The 20,638-nt window shown below is 37.0% G+C and overlaps 1 protein-coding gene across 1 annotated transcript; it reads right to left on the bottom strand.

Moving 5' to 3' along the window:
* Positions 1-2,841: 2,841 nt before the first annotated feature.
* LOC144629944 (peptide-N(4)-(N-acetyl-beta-glucosaminyl)asparagine amidase-like) lies at positions 2,842-20,345 on the bottom strand. The gene is made up of 12 exons (XM_078488201.1): positions 20,325-20,345; positions 17,388-17,441; positions 13,086-13,296; positions 12,313-12,501; positions 11,377-11,603; positions 10,597-10,707; positions 9,929-10,072; positions 8,915-8,964; positions 8,329-8,464; positions 8,094-8,159; positions 4,187-4,373; positions 2,842-3,039 (listed from the first exon to the last, which is right to left on the bottom strand). The coding sequence occupies exons 2-12, from the start codon at positions 17,421-17,423 to the stop codon at positions 2,858-2,860; spliced, it is 1,539 nt and encodes a 512-aa protein (XP_078344327.1). The 5' UTR covers positions 17,424-17,441; positions 20,325-20,345; the 3' UTR covers positions 2,842-2,857.
* Positions 20,346-20,638: the final 293 nt, after the last annotated feature.

The following is a 20,638-nucleotide window of genomic DNA, read 5'->3' as shown; positions in this document are numbered from 1 at the left end:
TTTAGAAAGTTCATTGTAAGAAAAGCTTAAAACGCGTGTTGTTTTGTTTTGAACTGACGTGAAACGTCCATTTTAACTAAAATACGGAGAACTTCAAATTCGTTTTACTTCTGCGGGGTTAGCTTGAGAGCCAAAACTTCGATAGGTTCCTCCTAACTGTATTAAAACTGTGCCCATTTTGGCAACTTTATTTTTACCTTTATTGCTCGAATATTCACCGTCTTAGGGCCTGATTAAATGGCGAATTTCAGCCCGCTTCCAAAACAAATCTTCTTACAAACACGTCTGCGATTACATGAAGAAAGTTTCATCCCAAGCCGAATTACAGCCCGGGCTGAAATTTCAAAAACCGGGCTGGAAATCTCAGCCCAGGCAAACGGGCTGAAAAACCTCATGTAATCGCGTTTTCAATTTCAGCCCGGGCTGAATGTGAGCTTGCGGATGCGCAGTGGTGGTTTTCAACGAAAGAAAATGGCGGCCACGATAATTATTCAATTTTAAGTGTTCAGCCCGGGCTGAAATTCTCCATGTAATAGCAACAAAATTCCAGCCCTGCAAACCGGGCTGAAATTCGCCATATAATCGGGCCCTTAACCTGTGGGAAATTATAACAAATCATAGAATATTTACCTTGATAGATAAGAAGTTCCAAATCTTCCGCCCGTCGTTGTGACTGCGACACAGTTTCACACCTCCAGACACGTCATTCCAGTAACTTTACTGGTTTACCAGCAGTCTCGAGCATATTTCAAAATTTAAGAAACCCTCTCCACTTCAACAGATGTTTACTACAAAGTTTTGAAGTTGAAAACCCACAGACAACCTTCACGGTGAAGCAACATTGAATACAACGAATATACGAAACACAGACCGAATAAAATTTGCAATTTAAATATAAATATTCTCGGGATTTTTCACATTTCAAGATAAGAAGTTCGAGGGTGTCAAATTATTTGTTTTAACAAATAATTTAAAAACTATCAGGTTCGAAGTTCGGTTCATAGTATGCTTTCTGAAATTCTCAGTTAAGGCTTCTGTTCGGAAAATCCTCGGTTGCGTCTTAAAAACCTGTGACATCATACAGGCAGCTATGAGGGCCTCCCAGGGAAGGGAAGGGTTCCATTGTTCCGATGAAATTTTTCTTGTGTTTCCGTGTTCCCTAAAAGTATTTCTTCCATTTTGGTGTTCACTGTTCCCTAAAATAAAATACGCTTTTGATCCCGTGTTTCAAAAAAGTTTATGGCCATATTTCCTTGTTCCCTGTGACTTCTTCAATGTTCGTACTCTTTTGAACTTTTGAAATTCCATGACTTTCCATGACCTTTTCCATGACTTTTCAAAGTTTTCCATGACCTAAATTTCACCATTTTTCTTGGAATTTTTCAAAAATTGTCTTGTCTCAAACAAACTAACCTGCCTAATTTATTTTGTATTATCAATACCATTTTTCCACGACTTTCAATGACCCACACTTAAATTCCACGACTTTCCAGGCCTGGAAAATAAAATTCTAAAATTTCATGACTTTCCGGGTTTCCCATGACCCGTACGAGCCCTGCCCTGGGGGAGCCTCAGCTATTGTTTTCATGCTCTTCGTTGCTTTCTTTGTTTTAAGTAAGTGGTACGTTTAACAGATCATTGCACCAAGATTGAGCATTTGTTGGTCAAGCTATTATTAAATGTCAAAGGATGCGTGTTTCTGTTGGTTAGGAGTAAAAAGGAAACTTTGATTGGGAGAGTGATTGGGTGTATCGCCAGAATGTTTGTTTATTTACGCCGTGTTCACACTTATGCCTTGTTTACACTTAGTGCCCAAACACTTGTTCCTAAGCATTGGCAAACCATAGCGTAGTGTTCAGACACAGAAATCCAATACCAAATCACCCTAAATGGTATGTTGAAATAATGCTCAGCGAGGATCGTACTCGTGCACCGTGCCCAGGCACTAAGTGTGAACACTGCATTTAGAATGTAAAATAAAATGTAGCTACTGTCATTTCCAAGAGTTAAAAAACAGAGGGCATACCCATTAAACTCTCGACAATTTTATTTATTATTTCAGTAGGTGTGTAGTAAATTTAAAGATCTATTTTGATTTCTTTCTTTCCCGTGTTTCTAGTTATAATACCTTCCTTAAAAAGCACAATATTCTTTAAAAAGATAAAGGTTTTAGTTTATAAACAAACTGTTGCTCTTAGAATACTATCAGCTTGAAGATGGTAAAACGTAAATAAACCACCGTGGAAAATCTGATTTCAACATTTGCGAGTTGAGACATTATTTTGTGTCGTATAATTATTCTTTAACGTTAAACGGCGCTTACCTTAGTTAAAACATTGCAAATATAATTATATTATTCAGCTAAAAATTTATCCTGCTTTCGCATTAAAAAGCAGCAAAAACTGTGCTTCCAATTCCACACCTAAGTTAAATATCATTATTTCCAATTTAGGTTATAAATACTGTTCATAATTTTCATTAAAAAAGAATTCACAAATTTGTCTACCTTATAATATAACATCTACTACCATTAATTCCTTGTCACTAACTTTGTGTAAGGTAAAAACCCACACAGCGGTGAAACGCCACGCGCGTGCGCAGTTTCTGTGCAATTCCCGCCAAAATTCTCCATACAAAGTCTTAAATTTTCCGAAAGCTTTCGCTTTAAAGCCAAAAGTTAATGCCGTCCCTGGAAAAGTTAAGGTTTATACGCCGCTAATGGATGGGAAATTTGATAACTCATCTCCACTGACTATTTCTTTAACAATTTCTTACTAAAGTTTGCACACTTTCGAGTCAAATTCAATCAATTTTTGCATTTGACCGCTGTGAAGGTAAAAACTATGTTTTGCGTTACTTAAGAGTCTGAATCCCATAGCGCGACAGTGATGTCTAAAGAAATTTCGTCCTCACTGTCAATTGGCTGGCTGAAAATCTGCGCGTGTTGCCAAGCGGCAGGTCCATTTCCACCACTGAGTGAAGCTGTGAGTTTGAACGACTTGCAACCACTCAGTGAAGAGGTTGTTAATGGCTCTTGATCTACAAATCAACAACAATAGCATTACATTGATAAAATCAATTATTGTTCAGTCGGTCTACTTGTAATTGAAGTTTTTATAAGTTGATATCTCATGCGAAATTTTTCGTTACAATGCCACGCCGCGTCTTACATCGAGCGCGCGGGCGCTAAGTAAGAAAATGAACAATAATAGGGTGGTTAAGCATAACGTACATTTATCCCGCGAACGGCAAAAATTCAACTTCTGCCGTTTGCCGTTTGGCGTTCGTATGCAGAAATGAGTAGTTTTGTGTTTGTCGTGAATGTGGGATTCTTTCTCTGTTTTTATGGGCGATTAATTTTAGAATTCGATAAAAAGGTAACAAAATAAAAGGCAAGCTCGCGTTTGCCGTTTGCCCTATAACGTCATGCTTAATCTCTCTAATACTGCAGCAGCCCTTACCGTAACTTTGTTTGGCCTAAACGATCTTAGACGCTAAGTAGCCCATGTCTTTCGTTTGATGGAACGCTTACTCTACCGTTTCTCTGTTCTTTTACTTTTCTATTTTTTTTTTTCAAAACATGAAAAAATCTGTGTGGTAGGAAATTTAAATTTCATATGTTACTGCCCACGTGCCAGGAAGTAAGCAAACGAAGTAACAAAGTGAAACCTGAAATTCACGATTGAATTTCACTTCCGGATAAAGTTAAATGACAAAAGAAACTAAATAAAAAACTGTAGCGTGAATTGAAGTGCACGAACGTCCTTCCTTAAAACGCACGCTGTTCACTTGTTTTCTCAAGTGCTTTTAGCTTTTACAAATCCACTCTATGCAGACCGTATTGCTGAGCTACAATTACAGCAAATACCAGTTCTTTCTTTATTTGCACATCTTCTCAATTTCCTGGTGCCTTCCCATGACATGACTCTAATTACCCTCTCCTTCAGGTGTAGTACATTTTTAACATCTCCTCGCACAAAGACAACCAATTTTCCTTTTCATAAGTTATATGGAGCAATTAGTAAGAATGCCTCTAAGAAATGATTGAGTCAACAGTTCTCATAAGAGAGGTTGCCACGTTGTGCCAAGTTCCATCTTTATGACAACACACTCATCCCAAGTGCTAACATAATTTTCTAATTAATTAATGAGGAGAAACAAACTAATTTCACAGTCAATGATTTACCACCACTAAGATCCAGATTCTGCACAATTTCGTCATCTCCTTCTAGTCTCCATTCCACCAGCCCATTCTCGGCTGTAATGCTCTGGGTTGCTATGGTGACGGTGTCAATCACTAAACCACAGGAGGTGAAATCAAACTGCCATGCAACCAAGCCTGAAGGCGAGCCCTGAAGTCGTGCTAGGTAGGCCTGGTTATAGTGAAGAAAGAATTCAAGACTTAAGAAAAAAAACACTGCAGTTGTCAGCTATCAATTACTGACTATAAACTCTTAAGTTTGTATTTCAAACGGATTCCCCTAAGTAGACCAAAAAACGAATGACAAGTATCCCGATCAATGTCATAAAGACTCTATCTGCTCTGATCTCTGGTGTTATAGCCACAGCTGACGTCATAAAATTAATTTGCTAAAAAGCAACGGTTCTCTTAGTTCCTTCGGTTTTCTGGTTATTTTAGCTCTTTTATTTCTTCTGGCTATCTTGGTGCGTTGGCTCTTTGGCTATTGTGCTTCTTACTGCTCTCAGGGCTCACTCATTCTGGTGGTTCTATGATTCTCGTAGACCTTGGTGAATCAGGAGAACCAAATGAAGCAGGTGAACCAAGACAACCAGCAGAGCCAGGTGGACCAGGTGAACCAGGAGAACCAAGGTGGACCAGCAGAACCAAGGTCAACAAGGTGAACCACAGTGAACCAGGAAGAGCCAAGGTGAACAAGGAGAACCAAGCTGAACCAAGGCGAACCAGGGGAACCAACGTGAACCAAGGCGAACCAGGGGAACCACGGTGAACCAGGAAAACCACGGTGAACCAGGAGAACCAAGGTGAACCAGGGAAACCAAGGAAAACCAGGTGAACCGAGGTGAACAAAGGTAAACCAGGAAAACCAAGGTGAACAAGGAGAACCCAGGTGAACCAGGAGAACCAAGGTGAACCAGGAGAACCCAGACGACCCAGGCAACCCAGGTGAACCAAATTGAACCAGGAGAACCAAGGTGAACCAGGTGAACCAAGGTGAACCAAGGTGAACCAAGGTGAACCTGGAGAGCCAAGGTGAACCAAGGTGAACCAGGTGAACCAGGAGAACCAGGAGAACCACGGTGAACCAGGAGAACCGAAGTGAACAAGGAGAACAAAAGTGAGCCAGGAGAACCACGGTGAACCAGGAGAACGAAGGTCAACCAGGAGAACAAAGGTGAACCAAGAGAACCACGGTGAACCAGGTGAACCAAGTTGAACCAGGTGAACCAGGAGAACCAAGGTGAACCAGATGAAACAAGGTGAACCAGGGGAACCAAAGTGAACCATGAGAACCAAGGTGTACCAGGTGAACCAAAGTGAACCATGAGAACCAAGGTGAACCAGGTGAACCAGGTGAACCAAGGTGAACCAGGTGAACCAAGGTGAACCAGGTGAACCAAGGTGAACCAGGAGAACCACGGTGAACAAGGAGAACCGAAGTGAACGAGGAGAACAAAGGTGAGCCAGGAGAACCACGGTGAACCGAGGTGAACAAAGGTAAACCAGGAGAACCAAGGAGAACCAGGAGAACCCACGCGACCCAGGCGACCCAGGTGACCCAGGTGAAACAGAAGAACGCAGGAGAACCAGGTGAACCAAGGTGAACCAGGTTAACCCAGGTGAACCAGGAGAACCAAGCTGAACCAGGTGAACCAAGGTGAACCAGGAAAACCAAGGTGAACCAAGGTGAACCAAGGTGAACCAGGAGCACCAAGTGAACCAGGTGAACCAAGGTGAACTAGGAGAACCAAGGTGAATCAAGGTGAACCAAGGTGAACCAGGTGAACCACGTGAACCAAGGTGAACTAGGTGAACCAGGAGAACCAAGGTGAACAAGGTGAACGGGTTAACTAGGTCAAACAAGGTGAACCAGGAGAACGAAGGTCAACCAGGAGAACCAAGGTGAACCAGGAAAACAAAGGTGAACCAAGGTGAACCAGGAGAACCAAGGTGAACGAGGACAACGAAGGTAAACCAAGGTGAACCAGGAGAACCAAGGTGAACCAGGAGAACCAAGGTTAACCTGGGGAACCAAGGTGAACCAGGGGAACCAAGGTGAACCAAGGTGAACCAAGGTGAACCAGGGTGAACCAGGAGAACCAAAGTGAACCAAGGTGAACCAGGAGAACCAAGATGAACCAGGGTGAACTAGGAAAACCAGGTGAACCAGGAGAACCAAGGTGAACCAGGGTGAACCAGGATAACCAAGGTGAACCAGGAGAACCAAGGTGAACCAGGAGAACAAAGGCGAACCAGGGTAACCAAGGTGAACCAGGAGAACCAAGGTGAACTGGGAGAACCAAAATAAACCAAGGTGAACCAGGAGAACTAAGGTGAACCAGGGTGAAGTAGGAGAACCAAGGTGAACCAGGGTGAACCAGGAGAACCAAGGTGAACCAGGAGAACCAAAGTGAACCAGGAGAACCAAGGTCAACCAGGAGAACCAGGAGCACCAGGTGAACCAGGAGAACCAAGGTGAACTAGGAAAACCAAGGTGAACCAAGGTGAACTTGGTAAACCAGGAGAACCAAGGTGAACCAGGAGAACCAAAGTGAACCAGGAGAACCAAGGTGAACCAGGAGAACCAGGAGCACCAGGTGAACCAGGTGAACCAAGGTGAACCAGGAGAACCAAGGTGAACTAGGAAAACCAAGGTGAACTTGCTAAACCAGGGGAACCAAGGTGAACCAGGAGAACCAAAGTGAACCAGGAAAACCAAGGTGAACCAGGAGCACCAGGTGAACCAGGAGAACCAAGGTGAACCAGGATAACCAAGGTGAACCAGGAGAACCAAGGTGAACTAGGAAAACCAAGGTGAACCAGGAGAACCAAGGTGAACTAGGAAAACCAAGGTGAACCAGGAGAACCAAAGTGAACCAGGTGAAGGTGAACCAGGATAACCAAGGTGAACCAGGAGAACCAAGGTGAACTAGGAAAACCAAGGTGAACCAGGAGAACCAAAGTGAACCAGGAGAACCAGGAGAACCAGGAGAACCAAGGTGAACCAGGAGAACCAGGAGAACCAAGGTGAACCAGGAGAACCAAGGTCAACCAGAAGAACCAAGGTCAACCAGGAGAACAAGGAGAACCCAGGTGAACGAGGAGAACCAAGGTTAACCAGGAGAACCAAGATGAACCAGGAAAACCAGGAATACCAAGGTGAACCAGGAGAACCAGGGGAACCAAGATGAACCAGGAAAACCAGGAATACCAAGGTGAACCAGGAGAACCAAGGTAAACCAGGAGATCAAAGGCGAACCAGGAAAACCAGGAATACCAAGGTGAACCAGGAGAACCAAGGTAAACCAGGAGAACCAAGATGAACCAGGAAAACCAGGAATACCAAGGTGAACCAGGAGAACCAAGGTAAACCAGGAGAACAAAGGCGAACCAGGGGAACCAAGGTGAACCAGGAGTACCAAGGTGAACCAAGGTGAACCAAGGCGAACCAGGATAACCAGGTTAACCAAGGTGAACCAGGAGATCCAAGGTGAACCAGGAGAACCAAGGTGAACCAGGTGAACCAAGGTGAACCAGGTGAACCAAGGTGAACCAGGAGAACCAGGTGAACCAGGAGAACCAAGGTGAACCAGGTGAACAAGGACAACTAGGAGAACGAGGAGAAGAAGGTGAACCAGTTGAACCAGTTGAACCAGGTGAACCAGGAGAACCAAGGTGAACCAGGTGAACCAGGAGAACAAGGTGAACCAGGAGAACCAAGGTGAACCAGGAGAACCAAGGTGAACCAGGTGAATCAGGAGAACCAAGGTGAACCAGGTGAACCAAGGTGAACCAGGACCACTAACCATTATTATGCTTATAGTTTGTGGGGTAAACAATGACATTGACCCTGACTAGATTGCTGTATTACTTGAAGTTAAGATTTACATACGTTTCCTTTCTGTAACATGACAAGGTCAGCCTCTTCAACTCCACGATGATGAAGATAGTCGCACACCTGCAATTAAACATGATGTTCATTCCTTTGTCAGCTATAACATCCAGACAATACATTATAATAGCTGGAACCCACTAGGAAGGGATGATTAATGATGGAGAGAAATTACCCGCTGAAATGTCCTACAAGTCAAGAATTTCTTGTTCTGGTCCTATACTATTACACTTACTGTTCTCCAATCATATTCACATTTCCTGAACACTGAGTTCACAGCTGCTGCTCCAGATTTCCAGCCGTCCAAGAATGCCTCCATCTTGCACCCTCTGAAGTATTTATCACTTGCACAGCTATACTGGACCCTTGATCTTTAAAAAACATATAAAGAACGGTTGAAAAGATTATCCCTTTAACTATGCCCTGTTGATCCACGTTGTTCAAATTCACAGTGGTTGTTTTCTGTAATGTTACTTGATAATTATTGTCTTTTAGTATAACCTCAGAGGTGAATATAAGAATCGGACATTCTCATTGGTCGAAAAGATTGACTTATGACATTATATTGACCCTGCTACTAGGCGAATAATTGTTAAATGACTTGGTGACAGATGAAAAGACTGATTTGTTTACATTTTGCCTCGGTTAAAGTGGGGGCATACTCTTAAGATAGGAGTTGCAAAAAGAGCTGCAATCAAAATGATCTATTTGGAAAACAAATCTACACAAATGCAGAGAGATTAAATCTAGAAAAATCCATGCCATATATACACTTTAAGGAAGACATGGTCTAGATGAAAAAAAAATAACCTTTACATCACCTTTTGTTGTTTATTTCTTCATCAGTAGGTGTAAAAGTATACGGCTCATGCTGAAAGACAAAACCAAAACCACTATAAAATAAAATAAAACCAGAGTGACGTGGGAAAAGAACCCTGGGGGTTCTCTATTTCTTAAGTTAAACTCTATTTTAGTATTTTGTTTTTAGTCATTTCAATTATCATTTTTTATGTATAATATAATGAGGGCCACTAGTTTCTCAGTTTTTAACTGTAAAGAGTTTTTACCCTCGTTAAATAAAGTTATTATTATTATTATTCCAATGTGAAAAGGGCAAGGAGACTCATCATTACTTTCAGTGTAATTCTGTATCACTTAAGGTGTACAGTCCTGATAGAATGCCATTGCCTTCATCACGGTATCTTTTGAGGTTGTACATGAAGAAATGAAAAACAATAGAGTGGAATCAGTCCCAATAACTGCCCTTGTGACAAAAATGGGATTATGTCAGGATCCCGCTGGAGTCCCACCAGGATCCTGCCAAGATTATCGCCGCCAGGATTGCATTCCCAGCGAGTATCCTGGCGTGAGTCCCAGCAGAATTTATAGCAGGAAGCAAAATTCCCAACAGTTAAATTCTTAGTAGTTGCTGTCAGAAATCTTGAAATCTAGCCAAGATTCCTGGTAAGAAAGAAGTGAAATTCCCAAACTCTTGGCAGCATCCTGCTGGGAATCATGAAATCTTAGCAAGGTCCACAGCGGGAAACAAAATTCCCAGCAGCCAAAATCTTGCCAGGAATCTCGCCAAGTTTCACAGCAGGAAGTAAAATTCCCAGCTGCCATAATCTTGATGAGATTCACGGCAACAATCCCAGCAGGATTTTTATTAGTGAGAATTTCTTTCCTCTCTAAAATTCAAAGCAGGAATTTTGGCAAGATTCCTGATTTAATACTATAGTCAATTCGTGCTACAGAAATGCGAATTAAGAATTGGCAGTTGCCAGTGAGAATATTGTGGCAATGTTACAGGTGATTGACTATTTGAAAGAATTTACCCGTGATTCAGGTCTTCCAATCATACGCCTCCATGCAGTAGTTCCATACAGTTTTCTTTCATGAACTGAAAAGAACCCAGCAAGTTCCTTTGCTGAACGTTCCAAAAGTGTCTGACGCCGCTCGGGAGAAAGCCTATGTTGCAGCTGTAGTAAACATAGAAAATTAAAAATGGGAATACTGCCTTATACTATAGTCAGAAGGAATACCGTAAAGTAAAGACTCTCAAGAGGAAAGGATCTTTTAAAAAAAGTGACAAAATTTCACAGTTGTTAGTGTATCCAGGAAAGTTGTGACCCTCCAGATGTATCAAGCCTCTGAAAGAAGTACCCTCAAGTGCAACTGGATTTAATTTAAGGGGTGTGTGAAATAAGGTCCTTAGTGACTACTTATCTTTTACAAAATTCTCCCTTTGATTTACAAGCATACACAGGGAAAATTGAAAGGGGAACCAAGCATTTTATCAGAAGACACATGGGGCTTTATTTTAGACACCCCCTTTTAATTGTCAGCTTGAACAAAGTTCTCATGTTTGCTTTGTAAGGCTGGGTCAGCCAACACATGGCACATCCTTCTACCTAACTGCAAGATAATGAGGGTCACGTTTTTAGGAACTTTAGGGCAGAAGGTTAAAGGAAAAATATATTACGTAGATAGTTTGGACACTAACCTGGTTATTAAACATTTTTAATGTTCTTGCTAGCCATTCCTCGCTAACCATTAACCTTCGTTGACAGATTTCATCATGTTTTGTAGAATATCTCCATGTTACATCCACAGCCTTTTGAAAGACATTGAAATTAACCTTTTAACCTCAACAGTGATCGACACTTGATTTCTTCTTATATTGTATGATATAAGATAAGTACATTTTTTACTATCAATTTCCGCGATACTTAAACTTTTGAATCAAAACTCCTATATGTCCAAGGACTTGGAGATAACTTCTAAGATCATAACTTATATGACATTACGAGAGGGAGGGAGGTCACTGCCAGGAGTTCCTTTGCCATGGAGGTCAAATCACTATCTTGCTCAGTTGAAAAAAGAATGGCAGAGAATTGTCCAATAAGACATACATTGTTAAGTCTCATATTTAAGTTTATAACAATTAATCGTTATCCTGTGAAACTGTGCAGAATATTGCTTAGCCGACTGTCGGCTGAGTTGGCTAAAATCAGATGATATTCTGCAGGATTGAGCGGGATAAATGTTTCAGCATTAACCAAATGGTCGACAAAACACTTACAGGTATAGATAAACTGTGGTTATACAGTGCTTTGGAAGACTTTGGACAATTCTTGCCAATGTACATAATATTCTAGGATATCTCTTATGTATGGATGGCAGATAATAGTGACTTTCTGACTATATGTGGGTATCATGACTTTTCTTGAATAATAACGTCTATTATTTGTACAGATTATGACAGTTTTAGGGCAAAAAATACCTCTTCATGAGTGAACGCAATAATATAAGTCAATTTCTTCCCCATGGACCTTTCATAAAAATGATTTTCATCGTTGTCACAGTGAATCCATCTTTGCTGTGCATCTGAGTAAACTTCAACCCAAACATGATCAGTCCAGTCAGTGACATGCCGCACTTCAAAACCCATTGAACGAAGTATCAAGGCCTTGCAGTTGGCAAATTCTCCACATCTGCCACAACGGGTCTCTGTAAAGTGGACATGAAAAAGTTGATTATATGTATACTTTTTTGGCAAGGTCTGTATTAAAGTCTGCACTTTAAGCCTAGTGACCCATCAGGTTTTTTTATACTGGTTTTCCTAGTGTGAAGCGACTAGGAGTATTTCTACTCTTGGATGGGATACTAGTCCATCGCAGGGTTACACCCAGTTTTAAATTTGCCAGTACCCATTTACACACCTGGGTGGAGATAGGTACTGTGATCTCAAGTAAAGTGATTTGCCCAAGAACAAAACACAGTGACCCCAGCCAGGGCTCAAACCCGGACCGCTTAAAGGGACATGGTCAGCGTTCTTACCGCGCTGACCTGGACACTAGTTTTAACGTTTTGAAAAAATACCACTGTGGACTTTTTTCAAAACAAGCCATCAGAAATCTGCTTCAATCTTCTCAGTGTTTCACTAAATGGGAAAATTTAGAAGAAAAAAAAAACACTGAGAAGATTGAAGCAGATTTCTGAAGGTTCTCTACACGTATTTTGATTTCGGGTTAAGGTGGACTTTTTTCAAAATGTGAACGCTGACCATGTCCCTTTAATCCAGAGTCAGGCACACTAACTATAGGCCACTGCACCTCCCATATGTACACTGTACTGTATATGAATCATTTCAAAAAGAAGCACAAGAACAAAGGAAGAAAGAAGACACAAGTAATGGCCTAAATTGTGAGTACCTTACCTAACAGCTTCCCTGGATGATTGTATCTTGGGAATCTCTCATCTTTTCCGCATTTTGGACATTTAAACCCTTCCACTCTTCCAGCATGCCATCTCCTATCCTCAGCTGTTGGCTGCACAGGTCCAATGGCTTCTGTCTTAGTGCCGCAATTTCCACAAAGTGGTTTGTCCATCCAGCTAAAAAATTTAGCTGAAACCAACAATTAATGAACTTAATCATCAATTAGAATATTATTTCATAAGCTGCACACCTTTCAAGAGGAATTTGTAAAGTTGCCAACAGAAGCTTTATTAATGAAGATAAATTTCTCAACAATGACACCAGCATGGGACAAGGAAAAATTCTGAGTCCCCTACAAGAATCGAACCCATGGCCTTCCCAGATACCGGTTGGACGCTCTAACCAACTGAGCTACAAAAGACTCATGATGAGCTAGGCCATTATTTACTACACACTAGATGATTTCGACATTGCTGATTCCAAGCAGTATGCAGGACGCATGTCACATATCAACCTAGTATATGGCCTAGCTCACCACGAGTCTCTCGTAGATTAGTGGGTTAGAGTGCCCATCCGGTATCTGGGAGGGCATGGGCTCGATTCCCGTTGGGGACTCAGAATTTTTTCTTTGTCCCACACTCATGTCATTGTTCAAAAATTTATCTTCATTACTTATCACCGAGCTTAAAACCATTTACCATCTTTATTTATTTACTAGAAGCTTTATTAAAATGCAAGATTCCACATCTATTCAATTCAAAAAAAGTTCATACCAAACCAGCGGACAACTTCTAAGAACAAACAGTCTCTTTCATCAACTCCATTCTGTCCATTCTCTCTGCTTTTTTCACTCGCCTCCTTTGCTCTCTGTTTTAATTCAGATACTGGAAGAACACTAAGTGCTTGTTGCTGCAAGTCTGGGTTTTCATAGAAATGCACGCCATATTCCAATGATTGCAGCCTTGCAAAAAACTCTCTCTCATTCTGTGATTTAATGAAAATTAAAGAAAAAATTACAATCAGCATATAAGATGATGTATACTGCCAGTAATGCAGTACAAGTGCATGTATTCTGCAGATCCAAAAAATTCCCATACCTACGCAATAGAATGTCACTGGGAGACAAGAATTTCAAGAGGGGATTAAGGGTTAAAACCAAAAAATTTAATTTAAATTAAAAAATACAATTTAAGTTAAAAAATTACAAATTTAAAATTACAAATTAAAAGTTACCGGTAAGTTAAAAATTATAATGGCTTTAATTAATTTAATAGTTACAATGATTAGTAGAAAACCATGTTAGAGAAACGTTTCCGAGGACTTTATTTCAAGAGATATTGAGACTTTATGATCTTTTCTTTCTTTGTAATAGTTGTATAGGTACAAATTTCGTTTTTAATTCTTTTTAATAAAGCACTGTACATTGATCATTTTTATGAGTACAGTCAAATCTCTCCAGAGAGCAAATTCATACAAACTCTACCTCTTCATTACGGACACTCTGGTGATAAGGCAATGATAGTTTGTATTTGAAATGCAATTTCCTGTTAGTGGTTATAAAAACAACGCTTTATTCATCTCAGACGTTAGACGGAATTGTGCTGAATGTTAATTTTTACTGCAGCATTGCGTTGCAGATCATTTTTCAAATTAAATTAAAATAAAATGAAAATTAAAATGAAAATTAAAGTTAAATTAAATAAAATTAAAATTAAAATTAAAATTAAATTAAAATTAAAAATTAAATTTAATTTAATCAAATTAAATTAAAATTAAAATTAAATTAAATTAAATTTAAATTTAAATTAACATTAAATTAACATTAAATAAAATAAAAATTAAATTAAAATTAAAATTAAAATTAAAATTAAATTAAAACTAAAATTAAAATTAAAATAAAAATCAAATTAAAATTAAATTAAATTTAAAATTAAAATAAAAATTAAATTAAATTAAATCATATTAAAATAAAAATCAAATTTAAATTAAATTAAAATTAAAATTAAAATTAAAATAAAATTACATTAAATTAAAATTAAAATTAAAATTAAAATTAAAATTAAATTAAAATTAAAATTAAAATTAATATAAATTTAAAATTAAAATTTAAATTAAAATCAAATTAAAATTAAATTAAATTTAAAATTAAAATAAAAATTACATTAAATTCAAATTAAAATTAAAATAAAAATCAAATTAAAATTAAATTAAATTTAAAATTAAAATAAAAATTACATTAAATTAAAATTAAAATTAAATTAAATTAAATTAAAATTAAATTAAAATTAAATTAAATTAAATCAAATTAAAATAAAAATCAAATTAAAATTAAATTAAAATTAAAATTAAAATAAAAATTACATTAAATTAAAATTAAAATTAAATTAAATTAATTAAAATTAAATTAAAATTAAATTAAATTAAATTAAATCAAATTAAAATAAAAATCAAATTAAAATTAAATTAAAATTAAAATTAAAATTAAAATTAAAATTACATTAAAATTAAAATTAAATTAAAATTAAATTAAATTAAAATTAAAATTAAAATTAAAATTAAAATTAAAATTAAATTTAAAATTTAAATTTAAATCAAATTAAAATTAAATTAAATTAAAATTAAATTAAAATCTAAATTAAATCAAATTAAAATTAAATTAAAACTAAAATTAAAATAAAAATTATATTAAATTAAAATTAAAATTAAAATTAAATTAAATTAAAATTAAAATTAAAATAAAAATTACATTAAATTAAAATTAAAATTAAATTTAAATTTAAAATTTAAATTTAAATTAAAATCAAATTAAAATTAAATTAAATTAAAATTAAATTAAAATCTAAATTAAATTAAATTAAATCAAATTAAAATAAAAATCAAATAAAAATTAAATTAAAATTAAAATTAAAATAAAAATTACATTAAATTAAAATTAAAATTACATTAAAATTAAATTAAATTAAAATTAAAATTAAAAAAAATTAAAATTAAAATTAAATTAAATTTAAATTTAAAATTTAAATTTAAATTAAAATCAAATTAAAATTAAATTAAATTAAAATTAAATTAAAATCTAAATTAAATTAAATTAAATCAAATTAAAATAAAAATCAAATAAAAATTAAATTAAAATTAAAATTAAAATTAAACTAAAAATTACATTAAATTAAAATTAAAATTACATTAAAATTAAATTAAATTAAAATTAAAATTACATTAAATTAAAATTAAAATTAAAATTAAAATTACATTAAATTAAAATTAAAATTAAAATTAAAATTAAATTTAAAATTTAAATTAAAATTAAAATCAAATTAAAATTAAATTAAATTAAAATTAAATTAAAATCTAAATTGGGAGTTGCCAGGTCTTATTTAGCCTGCGTGGCCGGCGTTCAAAGGGGAAGGAGAAGGGGAGTTCGAACGCGAGGTGCGAGGAGAGAGCGCAAAGCGCAATCGGAGAAGGGGGGAAGGGGAACGCCTGCCCTGACGCTATTGTTTTTGTCATTTTTTACGTCCAGATTCTGGACGCAAAAATCGTGATTGGTCAGAATTTATAGAGTGTGAAAATTGATTGTTCTGATCAGTCAGATGTATGTCATTCAATCGATTTATTTGATGGCTGTGGTCTGGTCTCAACTTTCATTCAATGCAGATGAATCCAATGGCGAATGTTATGAGCGATTTCTCTGAGAAGGGGTTGATTCTTTGAAAGAAGTCGGCCGTTGTAGGATTTGGTATCAAACTACTGAATCTGCGAAGAATAACAAGTTAAGAGCAGCCGCTAAGCGCTACACGCTGTGAGGTATAAAGTTGTTTGTGTCACGGCCGGTTGCAACCCGACGCCATAAACTCGAACACCGGAAACGCTGCTTGATTGAAATAAACGTTCTGTCAGTCTCAGAACGGCAATTTTTCGTAACAAATCCGCAGTTGAATGGTGCAAGGAAGATATATCTGACCTGATCTACCGTGAAAAGATTTTGTCTTGCCATATTTCTGACAAGAAGACGAGAAGAAAAGAAATTAGATAGGCAATTCGAGCGGTGAAGGGTTTTGTTATTTTGACAGCCAGATGTAAAACAGAGCGCAAGCAGATGACACGTACTTTAGGGGCGGTATGAAAAAAACAATAGCGTCAGGGCAGGCGTTCCCCTTCCCCCCTTCTCCGATCGCGCTTCGCCCTCTCTCCTCGCACCTCGCACCTCGCGCTCGAACTCCCCTTCTCCTTCCCCTTTGAACACCGGCCACGCAGGCTAGGTCTTATTGAAAGCCCTGATTGGAGTTCTTGCAAGGGTCATTGTATTGTGTTCTTGAACAAGACACTTTACTCTTACAATGCTTGTCTCCACCCAAGTGTATATGTTGTAGGTCAAATTGGTTTTCAGGTTAAATCTCTTTTCAACCTTGGTAATTTAATGAGATAACACTCTTCTTAGAACTAAAAAAATATATATTTTTATTGGGATTTCTTTTTAATGAATTCGCATTGTTTTGTTTTCATCTTTAGGTTAAAAACTGATTTAACCTGAAAACAAAAGCAAATTCACAGTGTTTGACTATTCAGATTTGAGAAGTACCATATTTGGAAATACGAAGAGTTCATACATGATTGCTTTTCGCACCTAAATTGTGACACACGCAACAACAATTTCGGTTTTGCAGCGAGCAACTTGAATTCTGACCTAAGCGTTGCAAATTTCTTAGAGAAACCAAAGAAATTCTTTAAGTGTATCCAAGTGAAGTTTTCCAGACTACTTAATGACAGTGAAACAGGAGAATTAACCAAATTCAACTTTCTTCAGGCAAGCTTGTTTAAAAACAAGATAACGCCATCGAGTGCAAGGTAGTGGGTGCTGTGAATTTAATCCAAATGATGCAATTTTGATTGGTAAATTTTCTCTCGTGATTTTCTTAATATGGTTCTTAATGGAAACAAAGGTACAAACACTTGTACAATACAAATCATAGGGACTTACTTGTTTTAAATCTGGGTTTCTGTTAAAAAACCAATTTGACCTACAACAAGTACATGTGAATGGGTACTGGCAAGTTATATGCTGGGGGTAACCTTACCTCAAATTGGTACTGTGCCAGTAATAATGAAGCCATCACTCTTCACCTTGTGTACTGTAGGCCATATCAAACAAAAATACAATCAGCTAGAAATTGGCCAATACAACATTGTATTTTGTTTATGACCTTTTTGTGGCTTTCAAATTATTATTATTAATTTTAACTTCTCATTTGTTTCAAGACATTTTTCCAACCTTAAAGGCTTAAATAAGCTAAACAACTTCACAGAGGTGTCTAATTAATCTGACTTCTCTATCATAAGAATCCTTGTTCCTTTTTGTCTTAGAGTGGTTTTACGTAACCGGTGAAACAAAAACTGGTTAGTTTGTGTGTCATAGAGCTTACTAATTAGTATTAGTGTGTGGTACACAAAATACAAAAAAAAAACACAAAAATTACTAACAAAAGTAGGAATAATACTGCAAGAACTAATACAAAGTAGTAGCATCTATTATTCCACTACTTATTTCACGGGTTAAGTAAAACCGCTCTATTTTTTAATTTGTTTCATTAATTTTGCTATTTTTACCTTAAGACTGGTTTTCAACAGCAACAGAGTCATAGTCAAAGTCGTAATCGAAGTCATAAGAGCACTTACGACATTGTGAAAATTCTAAAATTGGACTTGTAAGTGGAGTCATATACATTACATATACTAATGCTTCCTTTTTTCTGAATCGGCTTATAACTCCGTCACTCATGATACAGTGAAAGCAAGATGGACTAAGTCATCACAAGCAAGCGAAAAACAAACCAATCACAACATCAGCATTCGACCCTCCTTGGAAGTACTTCCTTTCTGCTTGTGACTGTCACTTGATGTTTTTTTTAATTTTTTTTTAACATTAAGTCCAAACATCTTCGGATCTTCCTTGGCAATCTTCAGAAATTTTGGGAAAAGTGCCAAAACATTTTTTCAGGAACTTTTGTATGACCTTCAAACAACATTTTGAACATCTTCGGAAACCTTCAGAAAATGGTCGGAAATCTTCAGAAAACATCAAAAACCTCGTAATAAGTAGGTTTACAAAATAAACAAAATAATACAAGGTTGCCTGGAGATATGAAATTTCCTTTCTCGTTTGTTTTCGCTGCGCTCACTCATGAGATATTGAGTTGAACACTCAGCGAAGAGAAATTCCGTATAGACCTAGACCTAGACCACTATAAACATATATTTCTTTATTTTCTTTTTCTTTTTACATGCATCCATGTATTATTCTCTATTTAGTAAACTTTTATTTTGAGGTTTCTCTCTATTTGAAGGTAACTTTGAACATCAGAAAAAGTTACTCGATATACCACGACATAACCTATTTTCAGTGACAAAAACAAAATTGAAAATAACTGGCTTATGCCACAATCTAATACTGACCTAGAATATGTTGAAAATAAAATGAAAAATCCAAAACTGAAATCTATAACCAAAAACATTATGCCAAAAACTGCAAATCTGAAATCTAATTGCAGAAAAATAGCATCTGGAAACTTTAAGATTAGATGTAAATACCACAAAAAGAAAGTTAAAATTAAAATACCAAAAACTGAAATTTCAAAAATTAAATGCAAAGCCAAAATTTCAAAAGCTAACCATATAACTCCATATGCCATACTTAGACCTATTCCAAAGGTCATGCTACTTCTTTGCCTAACTCAAATTAATTTGGCTTGGCAGTGACACAATGATAGATAGCAGTGGTTTCAAAAGGCGAATTTAATGCAGTTGCGCAGTTGCAAAATAACTTAAAATACATTAAAATAGTTTACAAATTTAGTTCGATATGACAAGAGCAGGGAGGTGTGGTGGCCTAATGGTTAGCGCGCTCGACTCCGAGTAGACAGGTTCTGTTTGATGACAGTGAAAGACAGGGAAAAGTTTGACGCTTTTGCGGCTACAGTTAGCTTCCCCAGCGGCAAGAACGCAAAGCATTCGCCCAGGTTCGAGGCCTGACCGGGGCGCTGCGTTGTGTTCTTGGGCAAGACACTTTACTCTCACAGTGCCTCTCTCCACCCAGGTGTATAAATGGGTACTGGCGAATTTTCTGATGGAGGAACCCTGCGATGGACTAGCATCCCATTCAGGGGGGAGTGGCAATACTCCTAGTCGCTTAATGCTATGGAAACTGGGATAAGCTCCGGCTGTATGGGCCACTTGGCTCAGACACAGACTTTACCTATTTTTACCTTTTACGACAAGAGCACACTGTTTGAAATCTAGTTGTGCTACTGCCTTGTGGCACGGTAAGGCCTGCTGTGCTAAGTAGTCGTGCCAAACTTAATTCAGCCTGCCAAACATAATGGTTTCAAATGTCGTGCTACTGCTGCACTTAAGTTGAATTTAATTCTTCAGTTTAGTTTGGCACGGCAGTAGCACAATGTTTAGAAATGGCTCTATAAATATCATCATACACTTTCGTGCTTGACCAGGTTTTTCAGATGCAAACACCATTGATATAAAGGTCATAAAAAAATGAAAAGACAATAAACAGTAGTACCAGTACAGTAAAGCATGAGAATTATAATTATTGCTATCCAACAATAGTTTTCACAACACCAAAAAATAGCCATGTTTTCAGAGAAATTAGTAATATCACAAACTGCACAATATTTTTGGCCAAAATTATACGTGAAAGCGAGGCAAGGTACAAACAAAAATGTTTTTGAGCATTTGTTACATTAGAGTGAACCGCAACTTTTTAGTTTTGCACCAAAAACACTCACACTTTATAGATAACAACTGTTGACCCCCTGTACTTTGCATTCTATGTAAATTATACTTGTCTGAGTCAGAGCATAGCCTTACAATAATCCGGTCTGTTTTGGTACACGAGTGAGCGGTAACCGGCGAGTGAACAAAGGTTGGATATAAAACAAAATAAGACCCAGGAAGCTATATTAAGTTAGCAGCTATCGTGTTAAACGTCTAATAATACTCACAAATAAAGGATTCGGATTGTCGTCAAATAGAAGTCCAACAATCATATGAAAAGGCTTCAACAGCAGTGATCAGCAACACGAAAACAACTTCCTCTCCTTGCCGATTTCATGCATGCATACAAGAGGTAACAAATCGTTTGCGTTATCGCCGCTGGGGAAGGTAACTACAGGCGCACAAGCCTCAAACTCCACATACCTTTGTTGGACTTGCGTTTCCTTCCAAGAAAATTTTTTCTGGATGCATATTAATAGTCATCAAAGCATTAGACCATTCACAACCTCTCTATTTCTCAGATCGTCTAGCGGGCGAAAAA

Source organism: Oculina patagonica, chromosome 11 (genome assembly GCF_052425735.1).
Source record: "Oculina patagonica isolate OP01 chromosome 11, crgOcupat, whole genome shotgun sequence".
Taxonomy (NCBI): Eukaryota; Metazoa; Cnidaria; class Anthozoa; order Scleractinia; family Oculinidae; genus Oculina; species Oculina patagonica.
Note: the sequence above shows the minus strand (reverse complement) of the source record. Positions and strands in the feature narration are given on the sequence as shown.